The sequence below is a fragment of the Triturus cristatus genome, chromosome 7 (assembly GCF_964204655.1).
Source record: "Triturus cristatus chromosome 7, aTriCri1.1, whole genome shotgun sequence".
Taxonomy (NCBI): Eukaryota; Metazoa; Chordata; class Amphibia; order Caudata; family Salamandridae; genus Triturus; species Triturus cristatus.
The window spans coordinates 241,239,351-241,257,898 of NC_140590.1; the positions used below are offsets into that span (position 1 = coordinate 241,239,351).

Here is an 18,548-nt window from a genome sequence, read left to right on the forward strand (position 1 = left end):
CTTACAAGGCAGGGGAGCATTGTCTTTCGCAGGCGTCCAAGAAGTGGGTCGATAGAGACATTTTGGAGCAGTCGAGGGGCTGCCATTTTGAGGAGGACAGAGCAGAGGACAAGATGCTGGCAGTAGCAACAGGGCACGGCAATCAAGGCCTCATCATTTTAAAGCTTACAATGCAGAGGAAGGTCGGCCATCGCAGTGCGGTAATTGTAGGGACAGATAATGGTGCGTGGAGGTACGACATCTGAACGGCAATTAAAAGTATCAGGATGTGCAGGGAGCATGCGGGCAAACAGAAGGCACAGGGGGATTGGGCACTCCTATCTAGTGGCGCTGCTCGGCTCCCGCCAGAATTCTCCAGAGCCATGCTTAGTGTTCTAAGTGCACCTCGCGGATTTCCCTCTCAGTGTCGGGTTCCTATCCCAATCTATCCCACTCCATTCCACTCCAAGCTACTCTAATCTACCCCCACTACACTTCAATCTACCCAAATCCACTGCACTCCAATCTACCCCAATCTACCACACTTCACTCCAATCTAAAAAACTCCACCCAAATCCACCCCAATCTACCCCAATACAATTGACCTCAGTCCATTCCAATCTACCCAGCCCGCTTCAATCTTTCCAAGTACTCTTCACCCCAGCACACCCCGATCTACTCCAATCCACTCCAATCTACCCAACCCCACCCCACTCCAAACTACCCCACTGCACTCCACCCCAATCTACCCCACTCTTCTCCAATCTCCACTCGACTCCAATATATCCCACTTGACTCCACTCCAATCTACCCCACTCCACTCCACCACTCAAATCCACCACTTCAATTACCCCAAGCTATCCCACTCCAATCTACCAAATTCTACCCACTACAATCTGCCCCACTCCACCCCACCCAGATATATTTCACTGTACCCCAATCCACCCCACTGCACTCCAATCTGCCCCACGCCACTCCAATCTACCCCACTGCAATCTACTACAATCAATCCCACTCCAATCTAATCCACTCCACTCCAATCTGCCCCACTCCAATCTACCCCAATCTACCTGGCTCCACTTCAGTCTATCCCAATCCACCCTAATATACCCCACTATGAAGAAGTTTCCTCTTCTCCCCCCAAAAACCGAATTCTTGCAATATTGAGGACAAAAACTTGCAAGAAAGTGACATTCATGTTTTCCAATGCAATACGTTTACACAGCTCTTCTACAAATAGCTTTATATAATACTGCGTCGGAGAGATACAATAATTTTTAATTAGACCATTTATCATTTTGATTGATGCAGTATGCTATTGACTGTTTGTGCATGACGTTTCTATGCATGACAATTGGTTTTGTGGTTTAATACGTTTTTTAAAATTGTTTTCTAATAGGAAAGCTAAATATCTTCTTACCACGAAGCCCGTGATCTCTCCCGCGCTGCATGTTGAAAGAAGCCAAGTCAAATCCTGGTTTTGGGGGTCTCTCAAAGAGCCTTTCCCGCACCTCGTCACTGAGGATCTTGTCCTGCATATTCAGCTTTGCCTCATTTGCCAACAGGCCTCGGAGCAGAGGGTCAATACCTCCTGCAAAGACAACGGACAATGAGCAGAGGGTTAGTATCTCTTGCATAGACAATAGACAGCAAGCAGGGGGTTAATACCTCCTGCAAAGACAACAGACAATGAGCAGAGGGTTAGTATCTCTTGCATAGACAACAGACAGCAAGCAGGGGGTTAATACCTCCTGCAAAGACAACAGACAATGAGCAGAGGGTTAGTATCTCTTGCATAGACAACAGACAGCAAGCAGGGGGTTAAAACCTCCTGCAAAGACAACAGACAATGAGCAGAGGGTTGATACCTCGTGCAAAGACAACAGACAATGAGCAGAGGATCAATACCTCTTGCAAAGACAACAGACAATGAGCAGATGGTCAATACATCCTGCAAAGACAACAGACAATGAGAAGATGGTCAATACCCCCTGCAAAGACAACAGACAATGAGCAGAGATGGTTAATACCTCCTGCAAAAGACAACAGACAATAAACAAAACGTACATCTAAGCATCATTGGACGTACAATCATAGCTAAGAAAAGTAAAATTTAACAGATAAGAGGCACAAAAAGAAAGGCCCTTGCTTTCACTTTGCAAAATTGTATTTTTCAGGACATGTGAAAGTGGGCACGTGGTTGATTACGATTCTTTTTACTGTGAGAAAATAGGTTTTATTCAAGCTCCTTTGGTGGGTTCATGTGTGCAAATCTTGTGATCATAGATGCTGTACACAATGCTCTCTTGTAGTTTTGTATCTAAAAATGTTTAGTTAGCCTGGCCGTCCTGAACTATATAAAACAAATTTCCCCCACTACATCATAAGGAGAATATATTTATCACAAATTCAAACAAGCAAAAATACAGCATAAGTGATAACAATGTACATTTACATAAACTGAAATTTACTTATTATCAACAATTGAGTACTATTTCAAAAAAGAGACATTTAACAATGCCAACATGGCAAATACCGCCTCTTTGAACTAGACTGCTTTTTTCTCCCGTTTAAGTCTTACTATTAAATATGTCTAAGGATAGGAGTGTAAAACATAGGCAGAGCAGGGCAGGCCCATGACAGATACCCAGGATGAACACTAAAGATTTAAATTAGTTCTACTTAGAGCCATTGAATATAATTTTATCTGAGGATGGGATCTTAAAATCTTAAAAACTGACTCATATCTGTCCCATTTGGACACACGTGGGATAATCTTGGTCTGGGATCATCATGAAAACCCCACTGATTCAATACAATATCTTCTATGTTGTGGTAATGCCAAGTCATCGGATCTGGAACTACGGGCTACTATACAACAAATGGACATGTGGGGGGAGCACATTTTGAAGTCCGTAAGATTATGAAGGGAATCTGGATCTTTTCCTTAACTGAGAAGTCTCATCGGCAAGGACCTGGGTGGTCGTTGTTAATTGTTAATGAGAGAGATTGGTTTACAAGTTGTTGTTTATGGGCCAACTTCTTTGTTAACCTAGCAGCCCACCCCACCCTCTTCCCACATGATGCTTGCAGTTAATCGTGGAAAGTATGGTAATGAAAATGTTGTGCGTGCCAAAACCCCTGAGTGAACACATGATATCCTCATTAGGTCCTAGGCACCATGGCCTGCTTCCCCTGACACTGTGATTGGTGGTGCCTCTCCTCCTGAGTGACCACCTGAGATCCTCACTGGATCAGCATTGGCTGCCCTGCCGAGTGTCACACATTGTGAGTTAGATTAACGCATTCTGGGGCTTAGCTTAGATTACTGCAAGGTCCTAGAATGCTCATGCGTATTTGAGCTGACAGCGTGTATTTGCATTTCTATATCATCGTTTATCATGGATTCTTTGGTTCTTCTGCATCAGGCAGCGCCCTCTGGTGTGTGGAGGACCTCCTCACACACTGATATGCCCGCAATTAAAATGTAAAATTGGCACTGTGTGAGGAACGTCGAAATGCGACCCAGTGGCGCCGTTAAGATTCTCAAAAGGGTAGAAAAAGGTTAAGCGTATAATATTAGCCCCAATAAAATACAATATCAAGAAAACATGGAAGCTAAGGAGGCACTTAATTCTGGCTTTACATCAGTGTAGAAAGAGTGGGCGTGAACACGGTGAAAGGGACTTGCTTGGTGTTCATTGCAAAGTGTTCTGTTATTTCTCTTTCTCTAAGGTTCATAGGAAATATCGATTTTGTGATGGTATTGTGGAACGCCTGCTGTGAAAAAGAAAGCAAAGCATAATCCTTGCCTCTGGGTCCTAAATAGGATTGAAACCTTTTTGTTACGATTTTTAGGACATTTTTCATTCTCTGACACTTCTTCAGCCTAGGCCTTTAGTACCGCAGCAACCCAGACCCTTCCCTCCTGGCACACGATGCTAACAACCAATTGTGGGGAGCGTGGTAAGGAAAATGATGAGTGCAGCCAAACGTGAGATTCTCACTGGATTCCAGTCACCTTTGCAAGCTCCTCCGATACTATGATTGGTGCTGCCTCGTCCCTGTGTGAGTACCCGAGATCCTCATTGGACCACCAGACATCTAGCCCACCTCCATGGTGCTGTGATTGGTGAGTCCTTAGATTTGACACTGAGAGCCTTGTGCCCGGGGCTGTGCGATGCACTTGGAACCTCTAGTGATTGGCCCTTAAGATAGTGAGAGACACAGACTTGCTGTGAGTACTGACGGGTACCCTGATTTGTGCTTCATCTGCAGGCCAGTCTATGAGGAGCATGTATCTCAAAGACTTGGAGCCGGTCAGGGGACCAGTGGCGCGCTGGGCACCTAAGATTGCTGCAAGAGGGTATTTGATCGCCACTTTCAAAGCCAGAGCTGCAGACCTGCGTTGAGTTTTCAAAATGAATGAATTTAGTTCTGAAGCCAACTTCCAACAACACAGAGTTGAGAAAGTGTCGAGGTCTGATTTTTATATTGTGTTTCATGAAGGTGGCTCTGTTCGTTAGTAGAATATATTGGATCGCTTGCCCTTCTCTGGGTCTTCCTGTGGTTTTCGAGCAGGCAGAGAAGACACAGAAACTTCTAATTTTGAAGTTTGTCAGTGGCGAGCTGAGCCACTGGTCGACTGGATCCCAGGGCTTGGACAGGATTCATTGTGTCAGGAGAGGCCCAAAGTGGGAGGAGAGAATGCCAAGAAAAGACCTAGGCTCAGTGATAGGACAGCCAAGGATCTGAAAGGCCTGGTGAGCTGTAGGTGGCCATGCTAAACCATGTAGGGGTCACTTAAGGAAGAAGGAGAGGCCTACTATAATTGTGCATTAGTAATGCTTACAATTTGTTGCCTCCTCTGTGTGGTTGTAAAATTCTAAAATAAAGTTTGTTAGACCTGTCAGCCCTTTTGGTGGTCCCTCCTCATCATTATTTATTTTGTCCCACTTTTGCCTCAAACCCTGTTAGTATTTTTTCCTTTTTGGGAACCACCAGACTTTTCAGTATTGATGCAGATTCAGGGAGCCATTTTATCTACCCCTGGAACTTCTGTCTGAGGGCCTGGAGCACAAAATGGTGGCCACCTGTGACATCATCAGAACCCACTGGAACCTACTAGAACCTTTTGCAACATTCTGGAACCCTGTGACAGTTGGAGGCGGTTTGGAATGTTGGGAAGCTAAGCCAGAGTTGACAGTTGGAGCTGGCAGTTGGCACCTGAACTGTCATCGAGCCGAGGCCGCCGACATCGAACCGGAACCGCCTAACGGCGTCGACACGACTCCAGCGGCGTCGGAGCTTCATAAAAAGGGCAGTAAGTGGAATAGAGGGTGCCTAAGGCCCTGTGGAGCCCTGAGAGACTATCCTAGGGGCTAGAGAGGTGTTGGAACCAGCTTGATTGTGCCAGGGGTGAGCTGAGACTAATACAGAGGGGTTGTGTAGTGTGGGAGAGCCAGATCTCTAGATTCCCCCTTGACCTACCTCAGTTTAGGCCTCAGCCTTGTCCAAGCCAGGGAGTATACCCCTCAGGCCATCCACCTAACCACAAGCTGTGACTGGGCCAAATCAGCCCATTGTATTTATCTAAGTTATTCCTGTGATGTATTTATTGTCCTGAGCTAACTTATTCCTGCACAGTATTTATTGCCTCACAGTATCTATTTGACCTGATCCTATTTATTGCACCTGTAAAGTGTTACTATTTATTTGACCTGCACTTTTTAAAGAGAAGCCTTGTGTACTGTGATTGTATTATTATTTATTTAATCAGCAACTAAGAGAAAAGAAGATAAAGAGATATATTTTCAGTATAATTTTTAAGGTGTAGTGTCGTTTTTGGAACGGATGCACGCATGGTTATTGTGTGGGTATGTCGTATGCTTAACACGGTGCCTGACCCCTGACCACTCGAGCCAAGCTACCACAGTGTATGTCTGGGAAGACCCCATTACCACCACCCTTCCGGTGTGGGAGTGGGGTTTTTCTAACATAATTGGTGTTCAGCGGCGGGATTGAGCTGTGCCTACGTATACTCGACAATAACTGTGGGTAGTCCATAGGCCTACACCTGGAGTTTTCTCAAAGCGGCCTTCCTAATTGTGAGTTTTTGTTTTTCCAAATTTACTCTGGTGGTGGGAGGAGGTATTATATAAGGTACCCCCCTGCATAGCTTCTGCAAATAACTGTCCTCTGACCTGAGTGGGCAAAATGGAGTTTGTGCTAGAAGACCTGGAAACCTATACTGTGGCCCAACTCAGGGAGTTTTGTCAGCGGGAGGGGGTGTATTGTCCCCCAGGAGCAAAGAAGGGTGCACTCCAAACCAGCTTAAGGGCTTGGGGGGAGGCACGACGAGAAAGCAAGGCTGAGGAGGAGGACAGGGATAGAGAGCCCGACAGTGAGGGAGCTGGTTTGTACCAACCTGAGGTGGGGAACCTAGTAGCGGGGCCCAGAACCATTTCCAGGAAGGGCAGCACTGTCTCTAGCGGTGGTTTATCTGAAGTGGAGTTAACAGACCGGAGGGAGAAAAGACAGCTCACATGGGACTTAGCAAGGCTGGAGAAAGAGAAGGAGTAACAGAGGATGGCTCACGAGTTAAGGCTGAAAGAGATAGATCTTCAGATCTAAGAGTCGGGGCACACACTGTTCCTAATGGTGGCAGCAAAGACCAAGAAATCACCAGGGAACCCAAACCCTACCTGCCAAAGGACATAGTAGCTAGCTATGGAGCGGGTGACGATATCGCCAAGTGGCTAGCGGCCTATGAGGTCTCGTTAAGGGCCCATGGGGTTCCAGAGAAGTACTGGGGAGGGGGATTGTACAAGTACATGCCTCCAGCTGGTAGGGATGCATTATTGGCCCTAGAGGAGGATGAGCAGACCCACTACCCCACCATGAAGGTGGCGCTCATAAGAAAGTTTGGACTAACACCCAAAAAGTACAGACAGAAGTTCCGGGGTAGTCACAAACTGGGCACACAGAATTGGGTGGACTTCCTGGACTATGCAAAGAAGGCACTAGAGGGTTGGATTCAGGGCAGTGAAGTGAGTAACTACGAGGGGTTGTTTGATTTAGTACTGAAGGAACACCTGCTCGAAAAATGTTTCCCTGAACTGCGTCAACACCTGGTGGATAGCAAGCTGACCAATCCCCGGAAGCTTGCTGAGGAGGCGGACATTTGGGCTAGTACCCGGGTGTCCACAAGGGGGACTGGAGGGGATACTCAAAAGGCCGGACAGGGCGCCCCCCAGAAGAAAGAGGGAGGGGAAAAGAAAAAGGAGTTCTCCAAAGGCCCCCAAAATAACTTCCAAGGGAAGGGAACAGGATTCACCCCTAGGGCTAACCCACCCAGAAACCCTAATCCTGGCCAGAGTCAGCAGCCAAGGGTTGTCCATTGCTACGAGTGCGGTGGCGTTGGACACTACAAGGGAGATGCGAAGTGCCCGAAACGACCACCCCCTCCCATTGGAGGAAAGACCCCCGGAGTAGCTAGTGTAGTGCTCGGGGAGGAGATGCCCTTAATTAAGGGAAGGGAGTGGGCGGGTGTCACTTTAGTGTCCCTGGGAGAACGGGAGATGGTTCCTAAGATCCAGGTGCCCGCAAATACCGTAAAGTATGGGCAGTGGGTCACCATCAACGGCCAAAGAGGGGAGGCTCTGAGAGACACAGGAGCCAGTATGACTATGGTGCGTAGCCAACTGGTGTCTCCAGAGCAGGTAATTCCCGATGTACTCCACCCAGCCGCGATGGCTGACGGCAGAACAGGCCACTATCCAGTGGCCGAGGTTCCCTTTGAATGGGAGGGGGTTGCAGGTTCACTTCGAGTTGCCGTAAGCCCTGCCGTGCCGGTTGATTGTCTGCTGGGGAATGACATGGAGCACAATGCTTGGAAAGAGGTGGAATACCGGACTCACACTGAGATGCTGGGTACACCTGACTGGGCCTGTGTGAGCACAAGGTCCGCGACTACCCGGAGAGGGAGTTCGTTTCGGCTGGAGCCTGGAACAAAGGCCCAGCCAGCTGCCAGTCAAGGGAAGAACCGAGGACAGGAGGAGCCTGCCTCGGCGTCCGCACCCCGTAAGACGGATAGGCCACCGGAGGTGGTGGACCAGGAGTCTGCGGTGGGGGATGTCACCGAACTGGAGGACCTACCCATCCCAGCCGAGTGGCACGTGGAGGGAGGCCCGTCCAGGGAGGAATTCTGCCAGGGCCAGAGGGAGTGCCCTACCCTTGAGGGGCTGAGGCGTCAGGCCAAAGCCCAGGCAGCAGGGAACGTTGAAGGGAACTACAGTGTTTACTGGGTGGATGGCCTCCTCTACAGTGAACCCAAGGCACCCCTACATGGATCGTCACGAGCCTTGGTAGTCCCTCAACGTTATCGAGCCTTCCTTCTGGAGTTGGCTCACGAGATCCCCTTGGCAGGACACCTGGGGCAAGACAAGACCTTCGCCCGTCTTGTCCCACACTTTTATTGGCCTCAAATGAAAGTGTCGTCCGATACCTACTGCCGGACATGTGTGTCTTGCCAAGCCAGTGGGAAAACAGGGGTGAAGCTAAAAGCTCCCCTGGAACCACTTCCTGTCGTTAGCACCCCCTTTGAAAGGGTGGGCATCGACATTGTAGGTCCGTTAGATCCACCTACTACAGCTGGTCACAGGTTTATCCTGGTTTTGGTGGATCATGCCACACGGTACCCAGAGGCAATACCTCTGAGGACCATAACAGCACCTGTTGTGGCTAGGGCCCTGATGGGAATCTTTACCCGAGTGGGTTTTCCCAAGGAAGTTGTGTCCGACAGGGGGACCAACTTCATGTCAGCGTACATGCGGGCCATGTGGAAGGAGTGTGGAGTGACCTACCGGTTCACCACTCCTTACCACCCCCAGACCAATGGTCTGGTGGAGAGGTTTAACAAAACCTTGAAAGGCATGATCAGAAGTCTGCCTGAAAGCCTGCAGAGGAAATGGGACGTCCTCCTACCCTGTCTACTCTTTTCTTACAGGGAAGTGCCGCAGAAGGGAGTGGGCTTCAGCCCCTTCGAGCTTTTGTATGGGCACCCTGTACGTGGACCTCTCAACCTGGTGAGAGACGGATGGGAAAGAACTCCCAGAAAGCTTCCCCAGGACGTGGTGAGCTACATGCTGGCCTTCCGGAGCCAAATGGCTAAGTTGTGGAAGCAAGCTTCTGACAACTTGGAGGCCAGCCAAGCAGTAATGAAGGCATGGTATGACCACACCGCTCACCCGGTGGAGTTGGAGCCTGGCCAGAAGGTGTGGGTGATCGAACCGGGAGAGCTTAGCGCCCTCCAGGATCGCTGGTCAGGACCCTTTGAGGTGTTGGAGAAGAAGGGTAAGGCTACCTACTTGGTGGATCTTAAAACCCCTCGTCAGCCCCTATGGGTGCTGCATGCCTCAAACCCCACCACGAGAGGCCCGAAGTCATCTTGATGATGGTGACTGACGGAGCAGAGGACGCGGAAAGCGAGCCTCTCCCCGATTTGTTTGCGTCTCAAGAGAAGGATGGGTCGGTGGAGGGAGTGATTCTCTCCCCATCTCTAACTCCTGAACAGCAGGAGGACTGCCGCCAGGTCCTGGGGCAGTACTCTTCGTTGTTCTCCCTTGTCCCGGGTAGGACTCACCTGTGCGTCCATGATGTGGACACAGGAGACAGCCCACCTGTGAAGTCCAAGATCTACCGGATGTCAGACAAGGTGAAGGCCAGCATTCACAGTGAAGTCACTAAGATGCTGGAGCTAGGAGTGATCGAACCTTCTAGCAGCCCCTGGTCCAGTCCGGTGGTACTAGTACCAAAAGCTGCACCACCGGGTGCCCAACCGGAACTGAGGTTCTGTGTGGACTACCGGGGACTGAATTCAGTAACTAAAACTGATGCTCATCCGATCCCTAGGGCGGATGAATTGATTGACCGGCTGGGAGCTGCCCAATATCTAAGTACCTTTGACCTTACTTCTGGGTACTGGCAGATCTCTTTGACTGATGGAGCGAGGGAAAGGTCAGCCTTCTCCATGCCCAATGGCCACTACCAGTTCTGTGTGATGGCCTTTGGGCTCAAGAACGCACCTGCCACGTTTCAGCGCCTGGTAAACCAGATCCTCACCGGAATGGAGAGTTTCTCTGCTGCTTATCTGGATGACATAGCCGTCTTCAGTAACAGCTGGGAGGATCACTTGCGTCACCTGCAAGCTGTTCTCCAGGCCCTGAGACAAGCTGGATTGACGATCAAGGCCAGCAAGTGCCAGATCGGGCAGGGGTCGGTAGTGTACCTTGGACACTTGGTGGGTAGGGGAGCGGTGCAACCCCTCCAGGCGAAGATCCAGGCCATCATGGCCTGGGAACCCCCCAAGACACAGACTGAGGTCCGAGCTTTTCTGGGCCTCACGGGATACTACCGCCGCTTCGTGAAGGGGTACGGTACCATCGTAGCCCCCCTCACGGAGCTCACGTCCAAGAAACAACCTCGACGGGTACTCTGGACGGAGGCTTGTCAGCAGGCCTTTGTGAAGCTGAAGCAAGCCATGTGCGAGGCCCCGGTCTTAAGGGCCCCAGACTTTTCCAAGAAGTTCATTGTCCAGACAGATGCATCAGAACATGGCATTGGGGCAGTGTTATCGCAACTCAATGAAGAGGGTCTGGATCAACCCGTGGTCTTCCTATCCCGGAGACTACTTCCCAGGGAACAGAAGTGGAGTGCAATAGAGCGTGAAGCCTTTGCAGTGGTATGGGCTCTGAAGAAGTTGCGGCCATACCTGTTTGGCTCGCACTTCCTGGTTCAGACCGACCACAGACCCCTTCGTTGGCTGATGCAGATGAAGGGGGAGATTCCCAAGTTGTTGAGGTGGTCTATTTCCCTACAGGGAATGGACTTTCAGGTGGAACATCGGCCTGGAGTGGACCACGCCAATGCAGACGGTCTCTCAAGGTATTTCCGCCTTAGTGATGAGAACTCCCAAGGGGTTGGGTAGCTCTCCCCACTTTCAGCTGGGGGGGACGCGTGTTAGACCTGTCAGCCCCTTTGGGTGGTCCCTCCTCATCATTATTTATTTTGTCCCACTTTTGCCTCAAACCCTGTTAGTATTTTTTCCTTTTTGGGAACCACCAGACTTTTTAGTATTGATGCAGATTCAGGGAGCCATTTTATCTACCCCTGGAACTTCTGTCTGAGGGCCTGGAGCACAAAAAGGTGGCCACCTGTGACATCATCAGAACCCACTGGAACCTACTAGAACCTTCTGCAACATTCTGGAACCCTGTGACAGTTGGAGGCGGTTTGGAATGTTGGGAAGCTAAGCCAGAGTTGACAGTTGGAGCTGGCAGTTGGCACCTGACTGGTGAAGAGAGAGCAGCAGAAACCTGAAGGAGGAAGGAGTGAGGCAGCAGGGGTGGAAACTTGTGCCTGGAGTGGGGTCCATAAACCCACCCTTGATACTAGTCCCTACTGACTGAGCCCAGCCTGGAGCCCTGTGTGGGAGAAAGCAAGAAAAACCATCTTAAGGACCTAGACAGCAGGAACAGGCCTTAAAAGTAAAGAACAGCAAGTACCTGACCTGGTTACTGGTAACTACCTGAAGTCCGACGTCGAGAAGCCTAGAGACCTGGAGCCCGAGGTGGAGAAGCGGCGCTGACTGGAAAGCAGACGTCGTACCCGGAGCCGCCAGAGGTCGAGAGAGGACGCCGACGGAGGTCGTGGAGAGTACCAGAGGTCGAGGAGGAAGTCACCCGAGGTCGAGTGTGCGGCGTCGACGGGGGAGTGAAGTCCGCCCTCCGGAGTCGCCGGAGACCGAGGTGAAGCGTGCCGGAGGTCTGGAGTGGAGATCGCACTCCGGAGTCGCCGGAACCTGAAGAGAATCGTGCCGGAGGTCGGGAGTGGAGGTCGCACTCCGGAGTCGCCGGAACCTGAGGAAAGGAGCACCGGAGGTCGGGAGTGGAGATCGCACTCCGGAGCCGCCGGAAGTCGACATCGAGCCAAGGCCGCCCGACGTCATCGAACCGGAGCCGCCCGAAGTCGACATCGAGCCAAGATTGCCCGACGTCATCGAACCGGAGGTCGACATCGAGCCGAGGCCGCCGACATCGAACCGGAACCGCCTACCGGCGTCGACAAGAACTGTCATCGAGCCGAGGCCGCCGACATCGAACCGGAACCGCCTAACGGCGTCGACACGACTCCAGCGGCGTCGGAGCTTCATAAAAAGGGCAGTAAGTGGAATAGAGGGCGCCTAAGGCCCAGTGGAGCCCTGAGAGACTATCCTAGGGGCTAGAGAGGTGTTGGAACCAGCTTGATTGTGCCAGGGGTGAGCTGAGACTAATACAGAGGGGTTGTGTAGTGTGGGAGAGCCAGATCTCTAGATTCCCCCTTGACCTACCTCAGTTTAGGCCTCAGCCTTGTCCAAGCCAGGGAGTATACCCCTCAGGCCATCCACCTAACCACAAGCTGTGACTGGGCCAAATCAGCCCATAGTATTTTAAATGTGATCTGATTTTACAAATGTCATTGTTGGCTGATATTATTTATTGAGGGTACTGTATTTATTGTATTTATCTAAGTTATTCCTGTGATGTATTTATTGTCCTGAGCTAACTTATTCCTGCACAGTATTTATTGCCTCACAGTATTTATTTGACCTGATCCTATTTATTGCACCTGTAAAGTGTTACTATTTATTTGACCTGCACTTTTTAAAGAGAAGCCTTGTGTACTGTGATTGTATTATTATTTATTTAATCAGCAACTAAGAGAAAAGAAGATAAAGAGATATATTTTCAGTATAATTTTTAAGGTGTAGTGTCGTTTTTGGAACGGATGCACGCATGGTTATTGTGTGGGTATGTCGTATGCTTAACACGGTGCCTGACTCCTGACCACTCGAGCCAAGCTACCACAGTGTATGTCTGGGAAGACCCCATTACCACCACCCTTCCGGTGTGGGAGTGGGGTTTTTCTAACAAAATTAAAAATAAATATGAGCCTTATCCTTATTTGGAAGACGCCGTGGAGTTCACTTACCTGGGTGGCAGACAGAGCTGGGTCCTTGACGGGTGCGGCTGCATCGCTGGTGTTTGTGTCCTTCCTGGCCTCGTCGTTGTTGTTGCTGGAGGCAGCGGCGCGCTTCGTGTGGGAGCAGGACTACGCTTCCCAGAAGCCCCGCCACTGGCACCGCCCACACACAGCCACACCTCCGCGTCTGAGGGGGATAAATTCGAACTGCTTCCTCTGGGGAGCGGGAGCCTTATCCTTATTTGGAAGACGCCGTGGAGTTCACTTACCTGGGTGGCAGAGCTGGGTCCTTGACGGGTGCGGCTGCATCGCTGGTGTTTTTGTCCTTCCTGGCCTCGTCGTTGTTGTTGCTGGAGGCAGCGGCGCGCTTCGTGTGGGAGCAGGACTACGCTTCCCAGAAGCCCCGCCACTGGCACCGCCCACACACAGCCACACCTCTGCGTCTGAGGGGGATAAATTCGAACTGCTTCCTCTGGGGAGCGGGAGCCTTATCCTTATTTGGAAGACGCCGTGGAGTTCACTTACCTGGGTGGCAGAGCTGGGTCCTTGACGGGTGCGGCTGCATCGCTGGTGTTTGTGTCCTTCCTGGCCTCGTTGTTGTTGTTGCTGGAGGCAGCGGCGCGCTTCGTGTGGGAGCAGGACTACGCTTCCCAGAAGCCCCGCCACTGGCACCGCCCACACACAGCCACACCTCCGCGTCTGAGGGGGATAGATTCGAACTGCTTCCTCCGCGTCGCGGGACGCGCGCGGGCGGCGCCGGGCTGAGCTTGATATCTAGCTACGTGCCATCAGATAGGTGGACTGCATTAGCACCATTCATCTTTTGCTGTCGTGGGACTGTGCTGGGTGTATTGGTACCCGATCTGGACTGAGTTTGTTCCTGTTATGTCTACCCGTTCTGGTAAAAGCCTGAAGGGGGGTGGTGGGGGGGGGTGAGGGAGATGGGGGAAACATGATTGGCACCATGGACCGTTTTATTACCCGCGTGGCCAATGTGATTGACAAGGAAATTGGTATGGCCGAGCGCCGACTATCGCTGGGCCCGATAGCCTTGGTGCCTACCCCAGAGCGTAGCCAGGAGCCCCCTTTCCCTGTCCTCCCTAATAACTCTAATATACCCCCTGCTCCGGCCTAAGTGGTACAGGCGGAACTACACCCTGCCCCTACTAAAAGGAAAAGGCTACCCACCTCACGAAAAGGTATCCCGGCTAAAGTCTATAAGAGGCCTAGGCAGGCTGGTGCTAGGTTGGGTGGCCCTTACAAGAAAGGAGGGCGAGATCCTTGTCTGCCGCAGGGAGACAAAGAGGAGGGCATATTGGGAGGGCAATCGCTCACTGGCCGTGAAGCATCATTCGATGGTCTCCCAGCACCTCCATCTCCGGATTCTTTACTCTCTGCAAACTTAGAGAAAATGATGAAATCCTTACTTCTCCCGGTGCTAGATAAAATTGGGGGGCTCTCTCAGCGGATGGACAAATTGGAGCAGGTAACCCTGGATAATTTCTTCTCCCTAAAATCATTTATTAAGTTACAGTTAAGAAACAGGGAGGATGGTACAGGGGGGAGGGTGTTACTAGGGAGCCATATATAGCACACCAAAGTTCAGCTTTTCCAACAGCCACCTTACAAGTTGTACCGGAGGCGCCTGATTGTGCCTCGCAACCTACTGTTATAGTCGAAGGGTCGGGGTGGAAGCCTGGTCCATCAGCAACTAAATCTGCAGACAAAGCAAAGCCCACTAAAGTTGCCAATACCACCTTAAGTAAAAAGACGACAGGTCCCATAGTTTTTGGCACCCCTGGCAAAGCAAATCCTATTACCCCAGCTACCAAGCCTGTGGCTTCAAGCCCCTCTGAGATCTTAACATCTAACTTAGTCAAGCCTGTAAAGGCTTATACACAGCAGACAGGCAAGGGATTAGGGGAGGGAAGGGCGACTAATGTTAATCTTCCCCCGGCCTGCCAGCCTTATGTAGCTGTCTTGACTGGGGTGCCTGTGCTTAGCTCGGGCAAGCGGGAGACTTTTGAGGACCTGTACAATAAGACCCTTTTTTGGCTTAAAGAAAATAGGCCTTTGCCTAAACCCCTGGTGGGACGAATTATCCACGTAAGAAGAGTTGGCTGAATTGGTTCTAATAAAAAAACCATTAACGGGGATTGTATTATAGTAAACTTTGATGACCCAAGGGTGGCTAGCTATGTATGCAGTGGGCCCTTGAGGGAGTATAGCCCAATTGCTAGTGGGGGTCAAATTGGCATCCATGACCTTAGCTACTTTTATCCCCCAATCGTGCCTGGGAAGATAGTTCGATTCTCTAGGTGGGAGGATAGAGGTGACAGACAGATTTGTGGTCCCCTCTCCCATCCTAGCTTCTCTGGCAACATTCCATACCAGCCACGTGGCTGGCTTTTGCAAAATTATTGACATACTATTCGCCTAACATGGGAGACGCACGTTGAGGCAACTGGGGAGCTACCAAGCAATAGCCTAATGGTAGGGGCGGGACAAGTGAGACCTCCCACCAGCACCCCTTTTTATCCAAACATCTCCAGGGAGCAATCGCAATTTCTCTTGCCATGTCCTAAGACACTTGACCCGTTTCTCACAATCAGGGATGCTCCGAAGGGGGTCATTATATCTAAGGAGACCATGACGTTGCCAACTATCGAGGCAACTGTAACTACCGCTAGTGCCCCCCTTGTAAGAGATTTGGAATTAGGGTGGGAAGGGGGTGGCAATGTTCCTTTGAAGGTAGTTAGTTGGAACATAGCAGGACTTGGACGAAATATAGTTATTCCAGATTGGAACACTATGATAGAGTCGTTTGGGATTTGTCTGTTCCAGGAGACTTGGTCTCTGGAACCGCAACACAAGATGGGCTACACCACCTATTTTGTCCCTGCCGTTCGACCAAGGGGAGGGAAGGGCCGTCCCTCAGGAGGGCTGACAATTTGTGTGAATATCTCCCTGCGATATTCTATCAAATCTATAACTACGAAGTCACCTGATCTCCAAAGGTTAACTGTGAGAGGTCCTTGTGGAGGGAAAACATTTGAAATCTTTAACATTTATGTTAGAGGTGCACGGGGAGTTCATCTACGCTACCCTCAACTGGCATTGATGAGGAACTTAGAAATATAAAAGCTGATGCCTTTATCATGCTAGCCGGGGACCTTAATTGTATGTATGAACCCCTTGCTTTGGATGATGTGCTGGGAAATAGAGAAGACGACGCTAGGAGGGGTATCCCCTCATTGCAAATCTCGCCTATCAGGAGATGGAATCAAAACGCCATCGACCTCAATGCACTCTGTATGGAGTATGACCTCAGAGCCACTAATGGCAGATCCAACTCAGACAAAATGGGGGCCCACACGTTCAACAGAGTAGGACATTCCTCACGGATTGACTACATTCTGTTGAACTTTGGTTTGTGGGCTCATTTGCTGGACATGGCGGTTTTGCCGTCTACTGACAGCAACCACAATCCGTTGGCCCTATCCTTGTCCTCCCTATGGATGGATCATTCCCCACCCCGAATCACACATGTGTGGAGATCTACGCACGAAGTATGCCCTTCCAATTGTGGTAGGCGCCTAAAATTGAATAATTTTGCTGGCAAAGAGTGTAAGATCCGGGAGGTAAATTCTATAATGACTAACATTCCCCCACGCTTAGACTCTCCCTCTATTAGCGCTCAGGAGGTCTCATTATTGTTTGACCAAACTACACACGCATTAGGTGAACTATTTTTAGTTCACAACGCGGGAAAAAGATCTAACAAAAGAGGCGTCACAAAGGGCAATGCTGGGTGGTTTACACCTACTTGCCGAGATGCCAAAAGGGAATTAATCAAGGCGGTAAAATCCAAGAACAGAGCCTTGATTAACGCTGCAAGGGGCAATCAAAGGAGAGTTATAAATGAGGCTAAGTTAGCATGGGAGAACCAGTTCTGGTATGACCTAAAGGTTGCCAGCCTAAGGAAGGACCCTAAAGGTTTCTGGGACCTACTAAGAGCTAGGGACAAGCCTGTGGACTCATTAATAACATGCAATATACCAGAGGACGCATGGTTTGATCACTTCTCGCAGCTCTACACTGTGCACCCAGGTGTGGGGACAAGCATGATAGAATGCCAGCCCATAGTATCTTGTGAATTTAATGAGGAGCACTTGTTCACAACCAAGGAAGTGGTAGGGGCGATTACATGTCTTGTCCCCAACAAAGCAGCAGGGCCGGATGGCCTACCAGGGGACTTGCTACGTATTAACCCAGTGGAGTGGGGGAAACTCATCGCTGCCCAAATGAATGCTACCTTCAGTGGGGCAACTCTTCCGGGCTCATGGAAAGGTGCCGAAGTTGTACCCATCTTTAAAAAAGGGAGTCGGACCGATCCAGCAAACTACCGCCCCATAAGCCTCTTAGACTCCTCACAGAAGGTGGCGGGAAAAGTGGTCTTAGGTAGAATATTACAATGGGTTGAGGAAAAAGGCATTCTCTCTGACTATCAGGCCGGTTTTAGATCGGGTATGGGGACGATAGAGCAATCTTTCCGGCTTCTGATGCTCTATTGGAAAGTAGTTGTGTTGGCCAAGGGCAGTCTGTATCTCGCTTTTATAGATTTGCGGACTGCCTTTGACCTAGTCCCGTGCAGCCAACTCTGGAGTGTGCTTAATGACCAGGGCATCCCACCATACCTTCTAAGTCTTTTGGTAAAGTTGCATGCTGACAACTTCGCGCAGATCAGGTGGGGTAACCAGGGCCAAAAAACAAAACGAATATCTGTAAATAGAGGAGTACGCCAGGGGTGCGTTCTAGCCCCCACTCTGTTCTCTTTGTACGTAAACGGAGTGGTGGAACACTTATTGAAAGTTCCATCAGATGCACCTTCCCTGGCCGGTAGAAAAATACCCACTCTCCTATTTGCAGACGACACCCTCCTGATCTCTAAAACCCCGGTAGGCCTGCAGAGCCTGTTAACTAGTTTCAAATCCTCTTGTGATGTAAGGGGGCTAGTTATCAATACAGATAAAACCAAGTATCTAGTCCTCAATCCACCGAAAATTACAATCAAACCACCAACTCTAGATTCTGTTTCCCTAGAGAGGGTTACTGAGTTTGATTATCTTGGCATTCGCCTTTGTGACTCGATGAGTTGGAAATGTCACCTCCAAAAGATGTTGTTGACTCACAAAAGGGTAGTGGGTGCCCTTCTTAAGGAACAACGTGCCTCATCCCTTAAACCCATTGCACCCATTCTTGATATTTATAGGGCACGGGGTGTTAATGCAGCTCTATATGGGGCTGAACTTTGGGGGGTATATAAGGCGGATCAGTTATCACGCTCAGAAAGCAAGTTCCTTAAAGACTTAATGGGGCTTCCCTATAGTACCCCAACCCTCCCATTGTTATTAGATATGGGTACGAGATCAATCAGTGACCAGGCTAGGCTCCGCCCTCTCCTCTTATGGGCGAGAATCTGGAGAGTCCCAGAAATGTCTAGCTTTGCGGATGGCCTAACCGATGTGCTAGATTCACTGGGATGGCCC

At 50.2% G+C, this 18,548-nt stretch overlaps 1 protein-coding gene across 2 annotated transcripts in view; it reads right to left on the reverse strand.

Annotated features, from left to right (window-relative positions):
* LOC146809310 (eosinophil peroxidase-like) overlaps nucleotides 1-18,548 on the reverse strand; it is a 139,664-nt gene that overhangs the window by 13,090 nt on the left and 108,026 nt on the right. For both annotated transcript variants that reach the window (XM_085616117.1, XM_085616116.1), the window contains exon 11: nucleotides 1,400-1,570. In XM_085616117.1, the coding sequence (XP_085472243.1) occupies nucleotides 1,400-1,570 (171 nt within the window). The remainder of the gene's footprint in view (nucleotides 1-1,399; nucleotides 1,571-18,548) is intronic.